The sequence below is a fragment of the Melanostigma gelatinosum genome (assembly GCF_949748355.1).
Source record: "Melanostigma gelatinosum genome assembly, chromosome: 10".
Taxonomy (NCBI): domain Eukaryota; kingdom Metazoa; phylum Chordata; class Actinopteri; order Perciformes; family Zoarcidae; genus Melanostigma; species Melanostigma gelatinosum.
Genome location: NC_136643.1, coordinates 15,598,175 through 15,622,950, shown reverse-complemented (window position 1 = coordinate 15,622,950; position 24,776 = coordinate 15,598,175). Strand labels below are relative to the sequence as shown.

The 24,776-nt window shown below is 38.4% G+C and overlaps 2 protein-coding genes across 2 annotated transcripts in view; one reads left to right on the top strand and one right to left on the bottom strand.

The window, feature by feature from the left end:
• Positions 1-7,676: 7,676 nt before the first annotated feature.
• evx2 (even-skipped homeobox 2) lies at positions 7,677-9,823 on the bottom strand (the record flags this gene model as incomplete). The annotated part of the gene is made up of 3 exons (XM_079276348.1): positions 7,677-8,288; positions 8,767-9,002; positions 9,430-9,823. 3 exons carry the CDS (start codon positions 9,821-9,823, stop codon positions 7,677-7,679), a joined length of 1,242 nt encoding a protein of 413 aa, XP_079132474.1.
• A 13,507-nt stretch (positions 9,824-23,330) lies between these two features.
• The window catches only part of hoxd12a (homeobox D12a), a 2,257-nt gene continuing 811 nt past the window's right edge, over positions 23,331-24,776 (top strand). The window contains exons 1-2 of the mRNA XM_079277502.1: positions 23,331-23,897; positions 24,344-24,776. The exon at positions 24,344-24,776 is cut by the window's right edge and continues 811 nt beyond it. Of these exons, the coding sequence (XP_079133628.1) occupies positions 23,345-23,897; positions 24,344-24,582 (792 nt within the window). The 5' untranslated portion in view covers positions 23,331-23,344 and the 3' untranslated portion in view covers positions 24,583-24,776. The remainder of the gene's footprint in view (positions 23,898-24,343) is intronic.

The window sequence follows — 24,776 nt, the reverse complement described above, 5'->3', positions numbered from 1 at the left end:
CTTTGGTTCTCAAGCAAAGAGGTCTTCAGAGGATCTCATGACCATTATACTTCCTGGTTCTACCATGTGTTTGCAGCAGGGGTTGGAACAAATGTCTATTTTTGATAAGATTATTTTTTTCCTAAAGCTAGTGTAATCCATGTAATTGTTTGGTCACTTGTTGATATAATTCTATAAATTGTAAATCTATTTGGCTGTATTGTCTGTTTATGTTTATCCATCTAGTGAGCTTCCCCATAAGTGGTTTGGTACAGTCCAGGTTAGGCCTTCTGGCCGAGTATATTAAGGGTAGTTGAGCAATTGCTGGGGTTTTCACCTCAGTTCTGTTGATTTGCTGCTCATGCTAATACAATACATTTAGATACCAGAAAAGAGTCCGTGCCTCCTTGCTTATGCTCAAGTTTGGGCCAACATGTCGCCACACTCGCCCAATGCTTCAGGTGAGCAATAACCCTGGCTACAAAGTTAATTTTAGATGGGGAGGCCACGATGAAGGACCAGAAGGTAGAAGCAAGGGAAAAGTAAAAGTATCCAATTTGGAACGCAGCTAATGTAGTTGTTACTTTTGACTTACTGTAGGCTAGTGAGTAGCTATAAACAGCCTGTGGCTGTTGTGATTTCCAAGGCTGTGACAATAAGCTATTTATTAACAGATGTAAAGGTGCATGCAGGGGCTGTGTGCTTAATTGTAATGGTTGTGTTGGCTGCTTCTTCCTGACCAGTGCCACTGTCTTACTGCATCGAGTATCAAGCCAGCCAGTCAGTCATACAGCAGTAGCCACAGCTACAGCTGTAGCTACAACGGAAGCCACAGCAACAAGTGGTGTTTCGGTGCCCAACCAACAGCCACAGCAAAGAGTGGGCCAACTTCCACTGCTATGTGTCATAGCAAGTGGTTGTAGCTAGATATTGTTAGCTTGCTGTTATTACATTGCCAACAACGACAGTCCTTTTAAAGCCCAGTTGTGTTGTTCACTTTCATGAATGTTTTCATTTGGTTTTCCTTGCTGAGGACAAGAAAGGGCTCATTACGAACATCAAGTTCATCACTTTGGGGCTCACTGAAAAGTGGATATTAGAAAAAGATGAAGCGCTGATGTGGAACTAAATGCACCCACATCTGAAATGGTAGGACAAGGTGAGTACCGGTACACAAAAAGAAACGGAAGCATCCCAGTTCAGGTACGTCCTTCAAACTATGCCGTTCAAGATGGGTCATGACTGGTCAACAAAGGTGTCTCTTTCCTAAGTCTCCTCCAAGCATGGCTGAGGAACACAGCCTTCTTTTGTAGCCCTTGCAGCCCACAAAAGAGTGGTTTAGTGCAAAGTTGATTGTACCAAATATATAGTGTAGACCTCCATAAAGTACACACCTAAACAACCATCGACATATTTAGCAAATTGAGGCCAGTCTGTCCCTGTAAACAGCTTGGTGTTGCGTTTAAAGCATAGCAGAAGTGTTTGTTGCATGGAAAAAGGGGTGGAAGGCTGTGTGTTATGGTGAGTGACGTGTGTGTGTGTGTGTGTGTGTGTGTGTGTGTGTGTGTGTGTGTGTGTGTGTGTGTGTGTGTGTGTGTGTGTGTGTGTGTGATGGCTCTGTTGTTGAGAGATCTGAGAGGTTGGAGGTAAGGAGAACAATGGTTTTGAGAGCACGGGGAACAGCATATAGTAATATGGACTGAAGAATGTTTTTGTCAAGCAGCGATAGAAGTTGGACTGCAACAGACGGTGCTTCGTGTTTACCAATGACCTGTGTCTCGTGGCGTTTGTGAATATGAGTGGTGTGCTGGTCAAAACTGAGTTTAATGTTGAGCGTGACACAAAGTGCTTCAAAATCTACTTTCAGGATGTCTGTGGCCAAATGGTAAAGACACATTGTCCCTGGTTTGGGTCCAGTTGGGGCATTAATTGCAAAAATACAAAAAGAATAAATCATTATATGTTTTGCTGTACTGTTTATACAGTTTAGTCTTGCTATACAGTGAAGAGAAGTTCATGATTATAATCAAATTCACAATGTTTGTGTTTGCATTAATAGCCCATTGTGATCAATGTTGCATATATGACTAGTCTAGGGCAATATTGGATTTTTACATTAATGTGATCAGTTAGCCATTTTTTCATCATGTATTTATTTCTGATATTCAATTCCATATCGTTATTGATATGTAAACTGTAAACAGTTTCAGAATTGAATTTCCACGAAACATCTTTATATATATATATATATATATATATACATATATATATATCTCTATCTATCTATCTATATATATATATATATACATATATATATATATATATATATATATATATATATATATATATATATACGTATATATATATATATATATACGGTACTGTACTGCAATATAAAACGATATCATGACATATCAAGATTTTTATCCATATTTATCCATATTGCCCATCCCTTTACTCCACATCCATATTTTATGGTAAAATGAGTCGTTTGACCAAATACATATTGTGGCTGTTACTATGTGACTGGTTTTAGGAACCTATTTATACGATCATATAAAATATGTTTTTAAGATATTTACAATGCAACGGTAAAGCTGATGCAATTATTTTTTTGTTTTCATTATTTAATATTTAAGCTTGAACTTCAAAGCCCTTCAGCATTGACCTCAAAACTATTTTATAATGTATTATTATTATATTACATTTTATTGAGTTGTTATTGCTTTTCTGCTTTGTATTTCTTATAATAGTATTCAGGGATAGATCAGGTGCATTTGAAAAGTCATGATCAGCTCAAAAATAGGAAACAATCCTGAATACATGCAGAAGAAAATGTTTCATCCTCTCCATTTTGACTTAAACATCACATTCAGATAACAGGGAAGTCCCAACACTGAAGTGGTCCCCGGGGAGAAACACTCGCACAGCATCTTGTGAGAAAAATAAAAAAGTAGCTGCACACTTGAGTCCATCAACCTCTATAAATGTTGTTGAGAACATTGATTTAAACATATACTTCTAGCTTCAGACAGGTCAGGATCCGTTCTTATCTTTAGTCCTATGGCTACTGGTCCTGTGCATTATCTTTGAATACTTCAAGGCTTCACTTCTACAACATTTGTCAAACTAAAATCTGAAATAAGAGACCTCTTGTGACCCAGACTGACCAGAAATGGGTCAAAAACATTGATTGTCATGGAAACGATTCATACTGTTTGAAGTCGAAGGTATACTGAAAGGAAAAGTGTTGACTTTTAATAATCCACAGCAATATGATTGAATTATGATCAATTAAAAATTGGCCCAAAATCCCTCTGACTTTAGGAGATTGTGATACCTGCAGAGGCAACCAACACTGGACAATTTGATCAGCATGTTAAACCACATATGATTATGCTTATTCTTCAATAAATTAATTAAATTAATCTTTCTGACAACTTGATTTGATATTAATGGGTCTCTAATCGTTTTAATTGATTTCAAAGTATTTTCGAGTGTAACGCTTCTTATAAGTGACTGTTTCACACATTCAGTTGCACCAGAGACATCCCACCTAAACCTCATTCTTCACAGACAATGTGTAAGAAATAGACAAAAATATATATATTTTGATGGGACCAGATGCAGGAAAAAAAAGTCTATATTTTATAGTTCAAAGTTACTTCTCTAAAAACTGTCTTTCTAGTAATGTTTCACTTTTTAAATTTTACAAACATTATCAACCTTTGTAATATTTAACAAAAACGACTGTTTATAACATGTGTCTCAGGCTGTTGCAAGAAGAATAATGCATTGCACCACCTTAACCGTATCCGGAGCTAAGGACCCCTACAAGAATTGGTCTTTAAACCAATAAACCCAATTTCCAAAGATAATTGAGAACATGTTTCGATACATATGCATGAAAAAAGGATTTTCCATACGACCGACTCACATGCTCGTGTAATTGATTGAGGGGATGACCCGTTATATTAAATGTTATTTGAGAACCATCAAAACGCGCAAAATTGCAAATTGCCCAGCTTGTATCTGAATTAATACCTCGTTCATCATCATTATGAGTTGATAAGTTAATTTAACCATTTCATTCTGTCTTAATGAGCTGTAGTTGAATTAATGTCATGTAATATATGAAAGTAACATTTGAACAGGGGCAATGATTTGAGACAAACAGCGCAGAGACTTTAGAAGCATAATGGTGGCATAAATCTCATCAGGCTCATGTTGCATATTTTACTAACATTTTTGGGGAAATATATTCCAGCTGAATATGTAAATTCCTAAAACCATAAAATGATATTTAGGTGCGAAGTGCTGGTATGCGGTTTGGCAATGTTTGAAGATATTTGATTGATTTGAATGTTTCGATGTAACAGCTGGTATGTCAGTTGTAAATACTGCACTGCATCAGATTCAAATGTGGGGACAATATGTTTTAAGAACTGAGCTTTGCCTCACAGTTGTTGATATAAGTTCCTTTTACAGCGTGAAAAGAAACAAAGGAAGTACACGTGGTGTTTCTTTTTTTCTTAGAACAATAATAAAGTTAGAATAATGTAATATTTAGTCCTCAGTTGGCTCACAGAATGCCCTACTGAGCTGCCAGTCCTTCATCTGCCGTTGAGTGACTGCATTTGACCATTAGGGGTCTTTGCTGTCTTCTAGTTCCACCTTAAATGCGTTTTGGCCCCGCTTGCTCCCTGTAGTTTAGGTTTTTTGTCCTCCCGCAGCAGCTGTCACCCTGCATTACTCGCAGTCAGCTAAATGAAACATTATTCTAAACATATGCATCGTAATCAGTCCGGTCACACTTACAAGAGCACGCGTTAATAAGGCAATCAATCACTCTGGAACAAGCAAGTTGTTCTGTAACAGCTCATAAACAGTGTGTAATGAAGAATTGGAGGTTAGCATGACACGGCGCTGATCAGATAATCAATGTCAAAGATGCGATGAATGTCAGTAAATGTAGTTTTCATGTCGTTTCTATAAAATCCTCAATTTACAACAAGCAGTTAAATTACCCTGAAAATACAGTCAATTAAATAGGGGTGATTGGACAGTAGGGGCAGGATCATCGATCTTTGCATTTCTATCTCGCTGGTGGACATTTAATTTGGTTTTTCTATTAGCACCGAAATAAAGAAAATATAAAATGTATTAAACAACCCAAAGATTTATTTTCTTGTCAAAAACCATTCCGCAAAGGTGACAGACAGTCCTCTGCATTATGATGAATTCTTTTTTCAGTCTTGCACATTGGATACAAAACTAATCGTGTTATTGTGGGCAGTGTTTTTCTGGCCTCTGTCTTTTCCTTTCTACACCTCCATCTATCTCAATGCTTTTGTTGTATGGGTTGCTACCCTCGCTTTAGTAAAGAGCAAGGAAACATGGTGATACATCACGCCCATATTTGCTGCCCTAATCCTATTTCTTTAATGGGGACGTTCAAAAAAGCAACTTATCTTAAAGTCCCTTGGGGGCATTCGGGTGTCGGCTATATTTTAACCAACTGCAATTAACGACAATATCAGCTTGTATCATTTAGAGGTAATGTAAAAATAATGGTAAATTATAGGGCCGGAATGACGGTGATGGCAGGCCTCATATTCCCTGTAGCTATCCACCTATTTTTAATTAATACTTCACAGTGTTTGCTGTAGAAATGGGTTCACAGCACCCCAATACACCTAACATGTCTTCATTGTCGGAGTTGAATGTTCTCAAATTAGTAATTCAACATATATAATATTCATGTTCTTAATATATGTACAGTTTTACATTCTTTCAAGCTATTACAATAGAGTTACGTTTGTTTACTGCAACGAAATCCACGTTTGTTTGTTTTGCAGAAATGTTATAATTAATGTAAAGAAGTGAAAATGTGTAAAGATTTTTTTAACTTTATTTTCCAAGAACAAACACGATCAATAAATAACATGATTTACATTTCATATTGCACAATTTTCTTCAAGTTAAAATATTTAAATTCATACAGTCATTGATATTTTAAATACAGCGATATAGAGTTATAACAGAGACCCCAGGGACAAAGGCCAATACTATTTTCAACATTTTAATTTCAGTGCTCGTTTATCAGCCCTTTGAAGCCTCTTTTGAGTGGACCGTAAAGAAATGTTCTCCATAATTCTTAGTCTTACTTTTTTTGCACGAAATAGCTTACAGATCATAAATTTGGAACATTGGTGCAGTTTACTGGCCAATGTGTAGGCTATGTGATGCTCCTATTGGCTTGTACATCCAGTGTTTTAACATTAAAAAACATTCAGCAAGTAACACAAAATAAAAAATAAAACTAATGTGTTAAAAAACAAAACAAGCCTACCATCCACAATTTATGAAGCACTTTCCAGGGCGATCAATAATTCAGTTTTCAACTATCAGTAGGACTATCCATGGTATTTGCAAAATATTTCACGATTTACAGTTCACATGTTTTATAATTAACATATAGGTGATTTCCCAACAGGAAGGAATAAAATAGCACATAGCCATTTTTACAGGCGCAGACAGATTGTAAAGCCAGACTATTTAGTCTGAACCTTCGCCTTGCTCAGTCCCGTCACTGTACTGAGTGAAGAGGTCCTAAAGGGAGTACACATTCTGGATTTGATGTAATGTGGTTGTAACACGCAGCAATGCAAATAAAAGAGATTCTATTGTGTGTGTGTGGAGGTATTTCACATTATCAGCAAACTAAATCTGAGGGGCTCTTTATAGGCTGCTTTATGTGTAATATTTTGGAACCCTGCATGTGCCACACAGCATCCTTTTTACAGTGCATCTGTACCAGGACTGTCGCTTTGTTCCGGGTCTTTTGTATGTCTAATGACTTCCCTGCGCGGGTTGTTAGCACTTGACAGCGGGTCTCAAAACGAGCAACTTTCTTGCAGTCGTGTATTCAAAGTAGGTCCATCTAGGTACATGATTGGCAATTTTTGTCATGATCCTCTCATTATTAACATAAAAATTGACACGAAAGACGCAGTGCAAAATTATATGTACCCTTCTTGCTGATTAGGAGGGTCCCCATAGTACAGAGGATGGGTGCTGGAGAAGCCCTGCCAAAAATCTCAGTCTATTAGGCCTAGTGAAGAATGATATGCTGCTGGCCAGAAAAGTAGGACCTTCTGCTCTCCAAATATAATAAGCATAATTAGCTTACGTTTGAATCTAAAGAAACCAGAGGACTCAAAGGTAGGATGGGTTCCTGATGCTGAATATTGCCCTTTGAATAGAATGTGACTCAGTTACAGTTGTTGGTTTGATTTCTAGAAATAAATAGCCTAAAAACATTTAAAATGGCACATTGAGTGAGGCATGGGACAGAATAAACACACTGCATGTTCTGTTATTTTTTCCAAATATGTATAAATTAATCCAGCATAAAAAAATGCTCTACTGTCACAACACAAGAGCACAAGCTTTTATAAAAGGTTGTGTGTGAGTTGCAAAATTGTCGGTGCGATACTATTCATGTGTTTTTCGTTATAAATTGTCATCTGGACTTAAAACAGACTTGTAGAAATGAATCTAAATGTGTGTGTGTGTGCGTGTTTACAGTGTTGCCTATCGAATTCTTTACACAGGTGTGATTTTTAAAGTAGGCCTATCCCCGTAATAGGACATGAGCAGAATAGGAAACGGTCGTGTATCGGCTGCATGATGAGTTATCTGTTAAGTGAGGTTTCTTCTCGTTGGTCTGGTGACGGGACTGAGGTCTTGCTGAGCACAGCGGCAGAATACGGCAGAAATCCACTCTCGGATCTTTGCCCCGAAGCTGTGCAGGTAAAGTCAGCGCTGGCGCTCCTCGAGCCGAGCGCGCTCGCTGCCTGGCTGCTGTGGCAGCTGAGACACGAACAGGGCCCGGTGGCATGGACTGCAGCCGCGGCCGCAGCCGCCGCGGCCGCCGATGCCGCAGCCGAACTATTCAGGCCTGCGGGTGACTGGTAGAGTCCCGGGTGCCTGAAGCCGCACAGAAGCTCTGGCCGCGAGTAGGGGTGGGAGAGTGCCCGGAAGGTATCGAGGGGGCGGATGGAAGTGGCGAAAGGTGACGAGGCGGCACTGGAGGCGGCGGCCGCGGCGGCGGCTGCTGCTGCTGCCGTGACACCGACGTGCGGATAGTAGTGTAGAGGCATGTGCGAGTGGAAAGGGTAAGGTAGACTTCCTGTAGCTGCCGCGTGCGTCATCATGTAGGTGTAGAAGCTGGGGTCTGCTGGATGGGGCCAGGACATCGCCAAGCGCTGCCTTTTATCCTTCATCCGCCTGTTCTGGAACCACACCTGCACACAGAGTCAAAACAAGGCACATATTGAAGCTGCCATGTTATTTCAGCTCTAAATTTAGACCCCTAAGGAGTGTGCTTCAGTGCGTGCTCGGGCTCGACTAAATGTCCCTATAAATGCTCGTCATGAAAATGAACAATTTCCCCACGCAGAAGCAGTTCAAATCTACAAAATACAATCACAGTTTAAATATTTTGGGCTTTATTTGGGATTTTATTATTTTAAATGGGTAGGTTATAAATTACTCATACCGGGTGAATTGATTAGCACCCATGGGGTGACTAGTAAATAAAAGCTTTATTTTGTTTACAGGTTAAAATCTAAATATTACACTGCAACATTCCATGAGCACAAATAATGATTCGTTGTATTTTATACTGCAGAGTATCATGATTATTATTCTTTTCATACCCACAGCATTGCTTTCTCTGCACAAACACATGCATGCACAAGAATAATGAAGATGAATCTGTACCTTAATCGTAGTCTCGGGCAGATTCAGCGCTGCGGCTAATTCACATCTTCTCGGTCTCGAAACGTAATTTTCCCTGTAAAACTCTTTTTCCAGTCTTCCGATCTGTTCTCTGGTGAAAGCGGTCCGATATCTTCTCACTTGGTCGCTATTTGAATTGTTTAATCCTCCCGATGAATTACCGTTCATATTCTGTAGGGAGTTCGAGCTTATGTTGGAAGATCCAGAATCTGAAAACCCTAAAATAAATATCGGAAAGAAGCAAATTCGTATGCATATTGTTACCAATAATACTGAAATAATAAACGTGTGTGGGCCTACTGTATTTGTCAACGTAATGGCAATTATTATAAGAACCTTAAGGTTGATGTCAAATTTGTGTCGATAGGCAAATGCAAAATATTTCATTTAAAATTAATATTACATTACATTTACCCTTTGGAGTATAACAATAATCATAATAGTAATAAAAGTACTACCAATAATAACAGAACATTCTACAAATGACAGACTTATTAATTATAATAATTTAATTTAGCTTCATTTCGGTTTTTGGATGGAAAGACAATAATAACAGTGGCTAAAACCCGCTATATTAACATTAAAATGCAACTGCAGAAATATTGAAAAACGATAAATATGCAGAAAAATGAAATGTTAGGCTACCTTTGTTGTTTTCCTTGTGCTGGCTCGGGGATCGATGCGAGGGGCATCCCACCTCCACATCACTGTTAATATCTGAATCTGGCGAAACTTCGGAGTAAAGGCTCATTTTCTTTCGGCTTTCTGACGAAGAAATTTCCGCGGAAGAGGTATTATCACTGTTGTGGTGTGAACCGAAAATACTGTCAATTTCAAATTTGCCTTTCGTCGGGATGTCCCCAAGATTCCCATGAAGAGAAGACGAAGTTATTCTGGGGCTTAGCCGTCCGCTGTGCTGAGAGTTTTCCAGGGCCTCCAGCACTGAATTTCCAGGCGTGTCTGCGAGCCTCTTGCCTGCGACAGGACTGTGCAGACCTCTCTCCATCAATATCATCTCTTTTCTTATCCTCTCCATCATTAAGCCGTGCAAGACGAAGAAAAAAAAGAAAAAGAAAAAAAAAGAAAACCACACACACACACACACACAACACTTGTCCAGGGGGGCTGGAGCACCAATGAGTTGTGTCGGAGCTTAAATCCGCATGCAACTCAGCAACTGTCGCTAAATAACTGTCTCTAAACCTTTTTATAAGCAAGACGCAGAAAAAGAAAGAATCTGAATGCAATCGACGAGCGACTGCTCAAAACGAGCCGTGCATCCTCCTCACAGCAGCAAAATGTCATTCATCAAAAGTGGTTGCTGTTCGTTGTTAAAATGCTCGGCTGACGTTGCTCCAATGATCATTTATTGTAACAGGTTTATAAACAAATAAATAGGAGAGGGCTGTCACTTGATGATGGAGGCGGCCTTCGGTCAGACGAATAATATCCAAGTGGAGAGGAAGAGAGGAGTGAGGAGCGAGGTGCTTGTCCCTGGGTTGATCTCTGAGTCTGTTTTAGATTGCTCTGGGGTTTGGCCTCTTGGGTGAAATTGACAGTCTGATTAATAAAATGAGCGGTGCAACATTTCCCTCTTCATTTTGGAATATTATTATGCTTTGATTCTCTATTGTCTCCCTCCTCTCTTTTCACCCTCCACCTCTGCAATCGTTCTTTTTATTTATTCTCCTTTATTCTTTTCTCTTTTTTGTTTTTGCAATTCCTGCGACTTTAATCCGAATGTGAAGTGCATTATGATTGAAGTGCAAGTGTGTGATGGGAGATTAAGAGCATTGTGTTTTTCCTATTTTTTAAGATATCTTTTGTTTTCATATTTTTTCTCTCGTTGTTTCACACAGTTCGTCAAAGGCACATTTAGATGGGGTGATAACGGTTGCATTAGTACCGACAACAGCACACGCTTATATATATTATGCATGTAGATGTTCTTATTTGTATGTTATAGCTGGCTCCTTAAAACACGTGTGCTCTTTTTTTTATTATCATTTAACAATGAATCGTCATTGTTATTTTAAATTATATTTCGTTACAGGTCATTATTCACATTTTCTTTGTTTATTTCCATCATATCCTCTGATGTTAAAATTAAACGAATTACTCGGATTTAAAAGTGTATACTTCATATTTTTACGTTTTTAACAGAATCTCTTATCGGTTCGAAGTCACTTCCTCCCAGTCAAACCCGTTATTATGCATTGTAGTCTGTGTATTTACAGGAAAAAAGCTGCCACATGTATGCATCACATTAACTCTATACCGGAGACTCGATGTGTAAAGACATAACACCCATGCGTGGACTCCTACAGTCCTCGATGTGAAATGACTTAAAGGCGTCAGATCGTCCTATGTGCGTCCTCTGGCGCCTCCTGCAGGTTTTAATATGAATTGCTCTCATTGATATGAGGTGTTGACTGTGTGGGCTGGTTTACCGTAATACAGTGAGTTTACCTCGTGTCCTGACTTGTCTCTGCTGAACTGGAGCATTTAGAGGAAAGCTTAGAAGGGAATTCATAGATAATAGAAATAGTTAAAGAGGATCTGGAAGCTAAAGAGCCACATTGCTCACCTCACACTTTGTCTTCTTTCTATAACATGGTGAGCAATATAATGGGATTCAATTCAGAACAAAGTCTGTCTGCCCTTTTTAACAACACAGAATACGACACTGAATGTTGTTGGCTTCAGGATAAGAACCAATTACAGCTTGAATTTCAATATCAACTTCTGCATAATTTGAATACACTTAGCCATTTGTGAAACTGTTTATGTAAAATATTCTCTATAAGAGAATCATGTTTTACTACTCACAAGATAAGAACAATTAATACATTTAATTTAGTTAAATGAACCCATCGCTTCATTCGTGAGCACAATATTTTCTTTTACATTTTAATGAAAAAATACATCGCAGTCAATTAAGACACTGGTGTTTGCAATCTCCTAAGAGCTTTGGGAATTTACTTTTCATATAATTAGGTCATTTGCATACATGTTGCGCAGCTGATGAATCTTTCTATAAAGAGTTTACCGTAAGATATTTGTACATCGCAGACACTTCTGAATTGTATAAATGATTTACTCCTAACCTCTACTTAAGTTATATTGTGGAGTATAATAGACCAAATATCGCTATTCTGCAAAAACAAAATGTCATACCAGCTTTGATTGGTCACATTGTTTGATAAAAGACTCATGTGTTTGCATATCACTGAAGTATTGGAGCAAAACAAATATAAGCATTTTCACTGTTAATATTGGGTCAAAATGAACAGATAATTGAGTTCCTCAAGCCAATTAATATTCACTTCTCAACATTACAATTTTCTTTAAAAAAAACTGAGTGCAGATTTACACATGACTTTTTAGACAGAGGGTCTTTCCCCAAAACCTGGACATGAAGTCTTTAATGTTTATGACTTGAAGTAACTTTAATGCTCGTCTTTAGAGGCTGATTCATGACACAGGTGTTTCTCATGCTCTTCAGTTGCAATGTGGACTTGCACTCATGAACAACAGCACACTCTGACTGGATCCTTACACACATGTTAAGAACATTTTGGATCCATTTGAATCTAAAGTTTGAGTGTGAATGGCAATCGTGCAGAGGTCACAGGGTTTCTCAGCATTTTAGTTTCAGTTAACTTAATCTATATTTTACTGCTCTTCCTGTGAATCCACCATTGTGCAGAATTGCTTATTAGACATCAACAACAGGTTAAAACAAAGTAGATTCAGGAATTTTTATTCTGTGGTAGTAAAATTATAATTTGCTAATCTGTCATAAAATAAGCATGAGGCAAAAAATGTATTGTTTTGAAAGTCATGTGTTAAACACTTATGATTGACTCTAATTAAAAATGAACACCGTTCCCTATTCATAAAAAATACAATTATTCTTTACCCATTTCTAAAAATGAATATGAAACACAACAGGAAGGTATGAATCTGTAAAGTTGGCTAGACTTAACAAGGAAGTGCAACTCAAAAAGGATGGTCATACTCTTCGTTTATTGATTCATAATAACAATGCACATTAATTAGCATTTCCATAAGTGGCTGTATTAGCCAGCAGGCTGGTTTTTAACTGCAGTCCTTTGGCACAATGTTCTTAACCCAATGAAGTGACGGGTTCAGAAATACGCCGAAGTTGCAAGAGCAGCAACAAAATCAGCTTTCTCAAAACAGAAGGTATAAAACGTACACACAATAATGTAGCAATAACATCCACTAGTGTATTTTTCCATGCAAAGCAATATGAAGCAGCAAAGCAGAAATGAGCAATAGGTGTTAATAACCACATTTTGAACACAGTATAGAAATGAGATGTAGATGAAGCAAAATCAGAGTTAAAATCCAAATCTGGACAAAGAGGAGGGACCATATTGGGCTGAAGTGGGACAAGCCAGCAGCAACCATGGCTGACTTTGAATGACTGAAATAGCTGTCGATCGAGCAAAAATCCCAGAAAACCTTTATATTCAAGTTTAAAGGGCCCAACACATGTATTTTCAGTTTGTCTGTGGATTAAACTTATGCTCAAGTGAAAAGTGGGAGATTAATGATGAGTTGCATCCGTATACCTGTAAGAGTAATGCTGGTGATCGTTGTCCCACCTTAACGGTGCAAGAAAGCTAACAGGAGAGTCAAGGACATACCCACACAGACCTAAGCGACTTATCAGACGAATGATTGAAATCTGTGTTGACAAAGAGTGTGCAGTGTCTTTTAACATACAGATTTAAAAGACATCTTTCATTTATATAATTCACTTTGCTTTCCCAACTGTGCCATGTCAAAATGCCATCTATAATAAATACCGAAGAAGATGTGGGATTACCTTGACTGTGTTTCCAATGAGAAGTTGGGGAGATTTCTCAGCCACCTCCATGCAGTCAGTGTTGCAGGATGCAGCGTCTACTGGACATTAGAGGAACTGCATCTTAAGGCACACGTTGGCTCCTCTAGGGGTGAACTTGGGCCCCTGGCACAATAGAACCATACCTCACTGAAGACCTGGGACCCCCTTGAAATTTTTATCAGGAAGCGAAAACAACAACACTTTATGTGCTGGTATTCTGAAACATTATTTGTCAAAAGTGAATGATGAGTTCAAGATAGCTCAACTATGGAGAAGAATGTTCAAATCCTGCATGCTTTTTTGACAATATAAATATCCGCCAGTTCAACAAAAATGTGACCCATATTCAGATGTCCCAAAAAGCAAACCCTTCATTTTTATTGCTCGTCAAAGCAGTGAAACTTTTATTTTCATTTATATTCATATATCTATATATATTAATGAAAAACAGCACAGATGCGCAAAACAAAGCTGGATTGACTTAATAAAGCATTGTTTTCACCAAGAATATGTAACATGCAATTCTAAAATTTTGTCACATTTACTAAAACCCACATTGCTGCTGATCGCTATTTTTTGAATGTGGAAACAACAGCAGCGGTTTAAAACTTGCTAGAGTTGCAGAAATCCGTCAGTGTTTTTATTTTTGTAAGTTGCAGGATTACTTTGTGTAAAAGCAGTTTTAATCCGTTGACCCCTTGAACTTGACAGCTTTGCAGCGAAGTAGAAATAACTCCCAAACTCCTCAATACCCTAACAGAGTGCAGCCATTAGGGCAGATGTGAGCAGTCCTTTACCATTAATAACTGCATCAGACAATGGGAAAATGAATCACACAACATATGCAGATGATACATCAGCTGTAGCCATGGAAAAAATATATATATTAGTATATTTGGCATTTTTGACACTTGATGCATATACTCTGTAATACTTTATTTTGATTATCACTTGATAATTTAGACAAGGTGTTCATGTGATGAAGCTGTGTGTTAATTCATTTAAGTGGGTCAGATAACAGGAAGTTGAAAAATCAGGTTGCCTGCACCTAAAAGCCCATTCCAAAAATATAAATTCCATCTTTCAATGTTTTATGAGTCTTATATGTGTTTTGGAATGTAAGATGCCCTGTTGTTTTGTATTGCATTGTGTTTTCAGGTTGTCCGGCCCATCCTTGTGATATCTCAGGAACGTCTGGAGAGAATTTGTTCAAATCTTGGCACAGCCGTCCACTTGACCTCATGGATGAACATATGCTAATTATGACAATTTCACACAAATCTCTAATACGATAAAATGATGAAGTGATGATATCTTGGGCAGACATTGACGTAAACTGAAACTTGACTGGTTGGCAGAGTCATAGCATGTGAGGCACACTCAAAAAAACGATTCAAGCCCTTCTTAAAGGTGACACATTTAAATAGTGTTTGATTCATTTAAATATATCAAGTTAAAAAATGAACACATTTATATTCAATGGGTCTAACATAAAATGCATGAATACTTTCATTTATTAGATTTATTTAGGTTAGATGGTGTGTATCAACTCAAAATAAATGTGTTTAGTTGGGGAACTACCCCTTGTGCATGTGCCAGATCACGTGCTCTCAGTCGTCTTTCCCCTTTCCGACTGCAGCAAGATTCAAACCGACCGTCCATTCTTTGGTAAGTAACTTCATATATTTTGTTGTAGTAGTTTAGATACCTCGCTGTCAATGAAGGCTTCCATTCTGTAATAATGACCACAATGTGTGGAACAGACGTGATAACTTAGCCACTCGACTGTTCCGTTTTTAATAAGATCGAAGGCAACACAGGCTAGCTGGCAGGCTATCAAGCTAGGTAGCCAACGTGGTTAGTATTTTAGAGCAGACCAGAGATCAGGGTACTGTCATTAATACGGCTTGGACGCAGCGCCGGAAATGACGGTCTTAATCTTATTTAACACGCTTGCATGATTTGATTGCTGTTGTATGTAGCTTTAGTGTTGCTGTAAAAGGTGAATTGCTAGTCTATTCTAAATGGTAACATTATATCTGTGAGTGCTCCAAAGCACTTTTGACTTGACTTTGTTTTATGTGAACTTTGGATTATTCCAGCCTTTCCCTCCACTAATATATTTATCTCATCTTTTGCAGTTTGATCAGCATTACCAAGCTTCTTGAGGCAACCTCCTAATGATAGCACGTAATAGGTTATGTGCTCGATGCAAGCTGATCTCTCATTGTTATTTGTTCAGTTTGATATGTACTAATAATCTTTATTCTCTTTAGGACTCTGCATGTGGCAGTGTAAAGAATGCAGTTTGGAACTAGCTAGCAGGTATTTCTTGTTGCATGGGCATTGTAGGGGCAGTTATCGCTATACATGTCCATACATTGCCCATGTACATTCAATACATGGAGTAAGCTTCTAAATCACACATGCTGAACTGCACATTCAACCAGAGATTGTGGAGCAGAGGCCCCTTCCCTGTTCCAGCAAAGTGAAGTAAGTAAATGTGTGTTTCTATGTGTTTACCATTTTGATGATTAATGGCTTCACAATCGCAATTTGAATCTAATAATCCCACATAATGTGATAGTAATTATAATAAACAAGTAACAAACAGCTGTATTTTGTTTGTTATTCAGGTCAATGCAGAGTTCCTGCTGATCACCACCAAGCCATTTCAATCAAAGTTCATGTCACAGCTGGACCTCTTCTCAGACTCCCTGATACAGGGCTGAAAGAGCAAAGGAGGTGTGAAGGAGAAAAGGTCAAGGATGTCCTGACCGTCAATGATTTGGTGAGTACATATGTATACAATATTACTTTCACTGTATTGGGGTGGTTATTGTAATATTTTCTTGTCCATATCTGCTTTTTTAAAAACATTTGATGAATAGTAAATGGCCTGCTTTTATTCTGCTTTTATCCAGAACTTTTAGTGTGATGACATCAACACCAAAAGGGAGTGCATCTGAGAAGCCTGTCATCTACCTCAATGAAGATCCAGACTCTTTATCAATCTGGTAAGTTTATCGCAATATGTTTCCCATGTAGCGTCGAAAAAAGTGTTACCCACATATATATATATATATATATATACATACATGTTTGTGGATTAACTTAACACAAGTTTTCTGTGTTTGTGTTATTGTCAGGCTTCTGCCGCTGAGGATGCAGTGAGGGACATCGCATTCACTGTCATAAGGATTTACATGATCCAAAGAGATGGGGAGCCAGAGGACGTGGGACTTGATCAACTGCATTAAAGTCCTGAACAACGTAGACGGTGTCATCATGGCGTTCATCATGCCTTGGGCTGATTTGTGCCCTTAATCTAAGCTTTCCAGACAACTTCAAGTACATCTTTGAGCTTCTCCAGAAGGTCATAATGAATTTGGATGGGCACAAGCTGAATTCTAAGATACAGGAGCTGAAAATCAAGATGTTTGCACAAGAGGTGAACACCAAGTGACAAAGCCAAAGAACCTTGTCAGATCTTTTGGATGTTTTCTACTTTCATCTTCCGCCCAGTCAACGACAATCCATGACCTCATGGATGTTTTCCTGGTTCTGACATTTTGAAAAAATTGACTAAGCTGCACAGAGGCAAGCCAGAGACTGTAAATTACAGAACTTTTACATGTCACTGCAAACTTGGTTGACTCCATTGACTATGAGTATCCTTGTTATTTATAATCTATAAGTTTTAGTTTGTGGATGTTTTGTGATTTTACTTTTGTAGCCCAAAAGTGGTCCAAGTTGCCTGTTTCTGCACATGATAATACATCATCGGCTATTCTTCAGTGTAAAGGAGTCCTTTTGTACTACCATCTGTACTGGTAGGAAAGAAAACAGCTGTATTGCTGTTGACAAACCAAAGTAGTGGGAATTTAGCACTTGCAATAGTGGTTGTACATATCGATTGCAGGAAGTGTTTTGCAAGAGGCAAAATCTTCTGTGTGCCCAGATAGGAACAGCCACAACTTAAGCATTGCATAAAAACAGAACTGCGACTGAGTGAATAGTCCCTTTACTTATCAGCTCTCCAAACCACATGAAGAGGAGCCAGATATCTCTGCTTAATCCTAACTGATTTACATACAAAACAAAAAGATACGTTGGTTGCAGATTCATAGAAGCCATCGCACATGAAATATATTTTACTTGTAGCCTGACCAGGAAATGCAGGTGTGATGCTTTACTTAGTTTAACCTGTTTGCCTGTTGTTTGACATTCTGTTTGCCTGTTGTTTGACATTCTGTTTGCCTGTTGTTTGACATTCTGTTGTCGCTCTCTTTGATAAAGTCAAAGTCTGTTTGTTTTCTGAATAGTCTTTGAAGTAAGTATTCGGTGTTCACTAAAGCCACTATGTTCCTTTGGAAGTACTCTTTACTTTAAACAATGGCCACAGTCTAATATACATATAGTCCAAACAGTAATCAATAATCTAGTGTATCTGTCAACAAGACATTAAACACAGACTCTCTCCCAGATTAGAGTCAAATAACTACTGAAACACTGTATGCATTTTACTGTATGTGTATCTTATGAGCTGTGGTTCCAATCAGTGTTACTATTTAATACACAGTCTCGTTAAAGTATAAATGTTTTGCATTCATTGTACACAATTTTCCTTTTTCAGCACTGGTCTCCGTCATGATCCTACAGTCTCATACTCAGTACAGGATGCATATATAATTCATTCATAATGTATAATGACAACAAATGTGGAGTTGTGTCCCCGCTTGTGGACATCTTGTTGAAGTAAGAGCATATCATTGCATAAATGTTATATATTTTAGTTCCGATTACCCCAACACTATTTCTGAATGATGCTATTCTGATAAAGAGGACTAACAAGTGAAAAGAAACAACCCAACAGCTCGATCAGCCTTAAGAACTGATTGAAACACGTTTTTTTTCGTAATTATGCTGAAGCAGATTTTTCTCCCCCTTTTAAGTCTGTGTAATAGAGAAAGCATCGGTGGCTTAGTTATTTCATAAGATGTACCTTTGATTCAAATCCAACAGTCAGCTGAACCAACTCATTAATCAAAGGTTTCAGTGTTGATTGCGAAATGAAGCTGTTGCTTTGTGCCTCTGCAGTGTTTGCACAACTGTGCCTTCGCTTCTCCAGTTCTTTCCTTAAGCGAGAGCGCCATCTAGCGGCGATATGTTGTGAATGCAAACAAACCAAATAACAGAACAAGGACCGAACCAACTGCTGCTCCAACCTCTGACAAGCCCATTCAGTCTTTAACAAGACGCCTTAAAGACATTTCAATCACAGGAAGGCATGTTCTTCTGCCCTGCATCGTGATCGATGAAACAAATGTCTTTACCGACTGCTTCACATCACTGCGTCAGATCAGAAACATGAGGCAACGCAAAGATTGGATATCATAATGCTGGCAATAGCAAGATGCTGTTCACGCAATATACACGTATAATTACAGAGTAGCCTAAAAGGCGACTGTAATTTTTCCAGAAAAAAAGTTGGTAAACTTAAATTTGTTTAAATATTCACTCATGTTTCTGCGTCTTCATCTTTAATCAGAATGCACGACATGGTGGGTGGTGCATAACATTAAACAATCAACAACAATCCAAACACTGTAAAAAAATGGAAACATATCAAAATGTACAGTAAAATATAAAATATAGTGCACAAACAAACAGATAACAGTATAAGCAAGTATAATGTAAGTGTAGTGTAAATACCGTTGGTCAATGTCCTGCTTTCTCGGTTTTGTCTTTAAGAAACTAACAGAGTAAAAACTCAGTAATTTGATGGGGACATGCTGTTTGAGACACTAATGGTTGAGCACGAATTAATATCTAGTAAATTCTCTGTATAATATTGCATTATCAGCAATAGCGACTAATGAGTAGAATGCACTTTCAGTGAAAATAACTGTATATGATCAGAAGTAAATATGTAGACTATCCGCTTATTGTCATTTATCAGCAGTATCAAGTGTTTCTTACAACAGATATCACTATTTCAGTAAACATATAGTCTATTACAGGCTAATATTCACGAGTAACTCGTGATTCGATTCAGACTGATTTGTACTGCTGTCGATTTGTTTATGGCTCATTTATTGGTACCTTAACACAACAGTTTTACCGCACTGATGCATTGTTAATTGTGGTTGTATTTAAACATGACCTTGACGATAATGTATTTGATCATATAGGCCCACGTTGGTGCAAACTCAACTTGATTGAAAATGATTAACCAGTGCAACATGTGTTGCGTTGGTTTGAATTTGTATATTCTCTTTGGGCAATTTTTTATGGATATTATCCATCACGTGCATAAAGTTGTTGAGGCTTTTCTTATGTGTCTCAAATGTCATCTCGGATTTTTACGTTGAAAGCTGAGCAAACTCCCCGTGGGAAACTTCAAACCGTGGATTTAATGTATACGCCTATATACGTTCACATAACTCCTGGTAAAATCTCATCACGTTTATTTTTATTTGAAAGAAATGCTATGTAGTCAAGAAATGGGCGATGCAAAGCTGAAAATATTCAACACGTATACCTGCTCTGTAAAACCCTCTGAGGGTAGTTTCTGTCAAATAGACGTAATTATATAATAATTAGAAAACATATTTCTTTCTTCCATGCAAAAAAACTCTTGTTTTCTTGTTGTAACCTGTTCGTCTTCCCTGTCAATTATATTTAATGGAATTCAACAATAAACCCACTTTGGTTTCCACTGACTCTAGACACTGTTGATATTTTGACACAAGATGCAAGGCAACATTTCTCAGCCCAGAGAACTTGAACGAGGGAAGCAGCAAGTTTATTACCAAGGACAAAAGACGGCGGATAGCTTCCTTCAAAGGGCCTGGAAATCAACCAGACTGAGCTCCTCAATGTGGCTCCTGACACCCGAAACATGAAGGACGAAGAGCAGTAAATGACATGAAAACCGAACACTAACCCGTCTCCTTATTTTGTAATTGTGGGAGCTTATCTTCCTTTGTCTGACTGTGGACCTAACTTTAACCTTACGCCCCGAATGCCCTTATGAATTATGAATATTTTCAAGAGAAATGTTGATTTCCCCATGGAGCTCTGCACAGTTTGTGATAGAACGCCACGTTTTGGACGACATTTTTTGCAAAGCAAAACAGATTAAAATGAAAATGCGCCAGCCGTATTAGCAAGTTAAAGATGAAACGATTGTTTATTTATTCATTTTCTTTCATTTGTTCACACGTTTCCGAATGCGATAAATACAATTTCGTTGTAATTTAATTCTCAGTTTTTTCCTTCATGGGGGCAAATGCGATTTAGACATGTTTTACATAAGGCGGTATTTAGGCCTGAATATTGAAAACACTTTACCAACCTTTGAATATCGCTTTAAAATGTCTTAAACAAATCTAAAAAATATACATAAAAAACTTGAAAAAACACATGCGTTCACTTTAGAGAGTGCAGTCAGTTATGTAATATCGTTATCTTTGTTAATAATTTGTATTTGCATTTTTTGCAGCATTGTTTATTTCTCTAAAATATAATTTGGTGTTGCGTTGTCCTGCACGTGTGCCGCTATTTCGCATCTTTTTCCTGCAGTTGTATGTTCTTTTTTCTTGATTCAAACATACTCGGAACAGTAATTTACAACAAAAATATACTGGGAGCAAAGATTTGCAACAAATACAAGTTCATGTTCGCACTGTTCTTACCTTGACTGATGATGTTGTGAAAGGCACACACTGTATATGGTCCCTCAGACGAGTAGTAAATCTACATTACTCCAGCAATGACTGAATCGGCTGATGTTTAATTGCAGAATTAAGCAACTGACAAAGAGCAAAGACAGCGTGGCAGGATGAAGGCCAAATACGAACTTATACTGCCACCTGTTGGTTTACAGCCGCAACTACTTCATGATTACTTTAGATTTTGAGAAACTTGCCTGATTTAAACCCTGTATATTTTCAATCTCAGCGAAATATATTTAGAATGATTGGCTCTATGCAAACAGATACAATTGGCGAGTTTGGCCGGACACAGTTATAAGGAAGCTAATCTACAGATGTGTGTTGTATAATATAATTACTTGTCTCTGAAGTGATCAGTAACTTGTGATAACAATCACCCAGAAGCGCTTTTTCCCCATATGGGATTCTTTGTATTGAAAAACCAACTGCTCCAAGTCTTCAGTGTCAGTGTATTTTTGAACCTCCAACCCCCAACACACACGCACGCATACGCACACACACACACACACACGCACAACATCTTACCTAATCCTTGTCTGTGAGAAGGGGGCATTGTGTACTGCAGAGAAAAATCTCCAATGATGAAAAGAAACATATCTTGATGGAAGCCTGATAGTAGTTTCTTCCGATAGGTTGTCAGATGTCTATGTTTATATCACAGAAATAATAGTGGTGATTATAAATCACACAAGTATACAGTGTACCACGATACACGTTATTGGTGTGTGAGTGTATGGATATATTTATTGCGGGCAATATTTAATAAAACACTAAGTACTGCTGGTGAAATGCACTTGGACTTGGATAACTACATTTACGCAGTATTTGGAATTTAAATGTCTGTTTTAAATTCAAACAACAATGTTATCATTGCAAGGCGATAATATGATTCTTGATTGCAGGTGCTAACATTGGGCTAGGTCGTAATTGTACAGTAGTGGCCACGCAGAAGCTTTTATACAGAGATGGCAGTTGTAATGGTCCTTTTCTTCACTCAGGAAAAAACAACCAATGTTCCATAAAGACACTATCAACCTAAACTGCTCAAGAAGCAGATGCAGTTCATTTTAGATGTGGCCTTGTAAATATAAGAAAGTGAGGTATATCCTTTATAGAAACCTCTCATGGTAAACACAGAACAATGTTTTAAAACTAATTCGAGTTCATGTATGCCGGTGTGCATTTTCAAAATGCGGATATACAGTATATCTCCTTATTTCACACGTTAGTTTTCAGTCGTTATAACTGCAGCCGCACGAATGAATGCGACATTGTTTACAAGGGAGTGGCCACACAAGAAAAGCATCACATCTGTAATAATAAAATGGTTTGTAGTTTGAGATTGCATGTGGGGAAATGGGACTTGTATTTCTCGTTTTCATGAACATTTTTCGGTCTGTAGGCCTACTGTGTTTTGATGAACATGTTTTCTGACAATGAAAGAACACATTTTGAATAATAGCCATCGTCCCTAAAGTATTCTGTATAATTCCAATAATTTTGCACTGGGAGTATATTTCATGAAGCCTGTCTATGCAGTCATTGTCTCCGATCTGCTGTGGTGCACATATATTCCTGTACCATGTGGGTCAGTTCACAGAGTCACCTTGCTATTCTTAATGTCGGCACAATGATGCCAAAAGAGATTCCGCGCATGTGCTTTTCAAATAAGAACCCCCGACACTTTATTTGACAAGAGCCAAACATTCTTATGATATTCTCGACGAAACATATGGTCAGAATCGAGCTTCATCCCCCACCCACTCAATACCAAAATATTTCCTCATGGAGTATTTTTGCTTTGCAGTTCTGGGAGCAAGGGTGGGGCGGAACAACATAATTTGCATATCACGTGACGTTGTATTAACAAATCAACAATTACCTACCCTTTATTCTTCAGGAGTTGCTAAGAGGCTTGCGAGAAGCGTTTGAGGAAAGCTCCATGGAAATGTGTGAGCGGAATCCTTTAAATCCTGGCTATGTTGGTTCTCTTTTGAATTTTACTTCCCCTGAGTCGCTGTATTTCTCCAACTTGCGGGGAAATGGAGCCCACATACCCGGGCTGCACCAGATCCCTTACAGTAGGAGAGATGTGTGCACGCTCCCTTGGACCTCATCAAGTGCATGCACGTCTGGACCGACGGTACCTCCTCAGAGTCGCGCCTTTGGAGGCTACTGTCCGCCGTTTCTGTCCAACGCGGTGTCTATAAATACGAACACTTCCAGCGGCCACGTCAAGGCGCATCTGGAGGAGTCGGCCCGATGCTTTCAGATCACAAACCACAAGACGGAGGAGTCTACCAGGCGAGATGAGGTTTACGCCGGGGAGCCTGGGGCCGCCAGTGACCGCGGCTACTCGGACCTGGATAGTCGGTCTCACAGTACCGCAGCCCAGCTCGATCCGGATTCAGCAGATCCGCTGAATGTGAACGGCACTAAACAGGAGCAGAATCCATCATCAAGTCACACATGCTCCAGGACGACTTTTTCAGAAGGTAAGTATCCGGTTTTATTGAACTATTTCTATTTCATTATGATAACACAGTAGGAGAGCTGTGCTTCACTTCTTGTTTTATGCCTATTCTCTCGGATCTCCTGTCACATCATTACTAACATTAAATTGGCGAATAGCCTTTGTTATGAGGGAGGCATTTGGTGTTTGACATTGTCTAATAAATTGTATGTTCAGTTTTTATCTCCCGTGGTCTTATTACTTTAATAGCCTTAGGCTTCTGTGTCTGGAATTCATGGTAATATTAGCCATATTTCCTACTGTAGGCGAGCCCTCTAATATTGAATGTGGTAAACCATTTTCCTAAGATATGAGTAACACTAAGTAGTACTGTTGGGAGCAGTTAATTCCCTTCAGTCTATATCCCTGCTTCTGAGGTTGGTGTTAATTTAAAGTATAAAACTTGTTTCTACCTCTGCTCCCCTTCAGCTGCCCCATGGTGCTCGTCTCAAGTGAAAACCAGGAAGAAGAGAAAACCTTACTCGAAGCTGCAGCTGGCTGAACTTGAGAATGAATTTATGATGAATGAATTCATCAACAGACAGAAAAGGAAAGATTTATCAGAACGACTGGACCTGAGCGACCAACAAGTGAAAATATGGTTTCAGAACCGGAGGATGAAGAAGAAACGACTGATGATGCGCGAGCATGCTTTCTCTGCGTACTGATGACCTTTGGACTTGATCGTGACACATGTGTTGTACTATGAATGTTGCAGCGCACATTGTGGCATGGACCTGTATTTATAAATATGTAAAAAATGTTTATATTCCTGTCACATCATATGCTGCAATGGTATCTTAGTCCCAAGTTCAATGATGATAATAATAGCAATGAACGCGCAGTGCAGATCATGAGATGC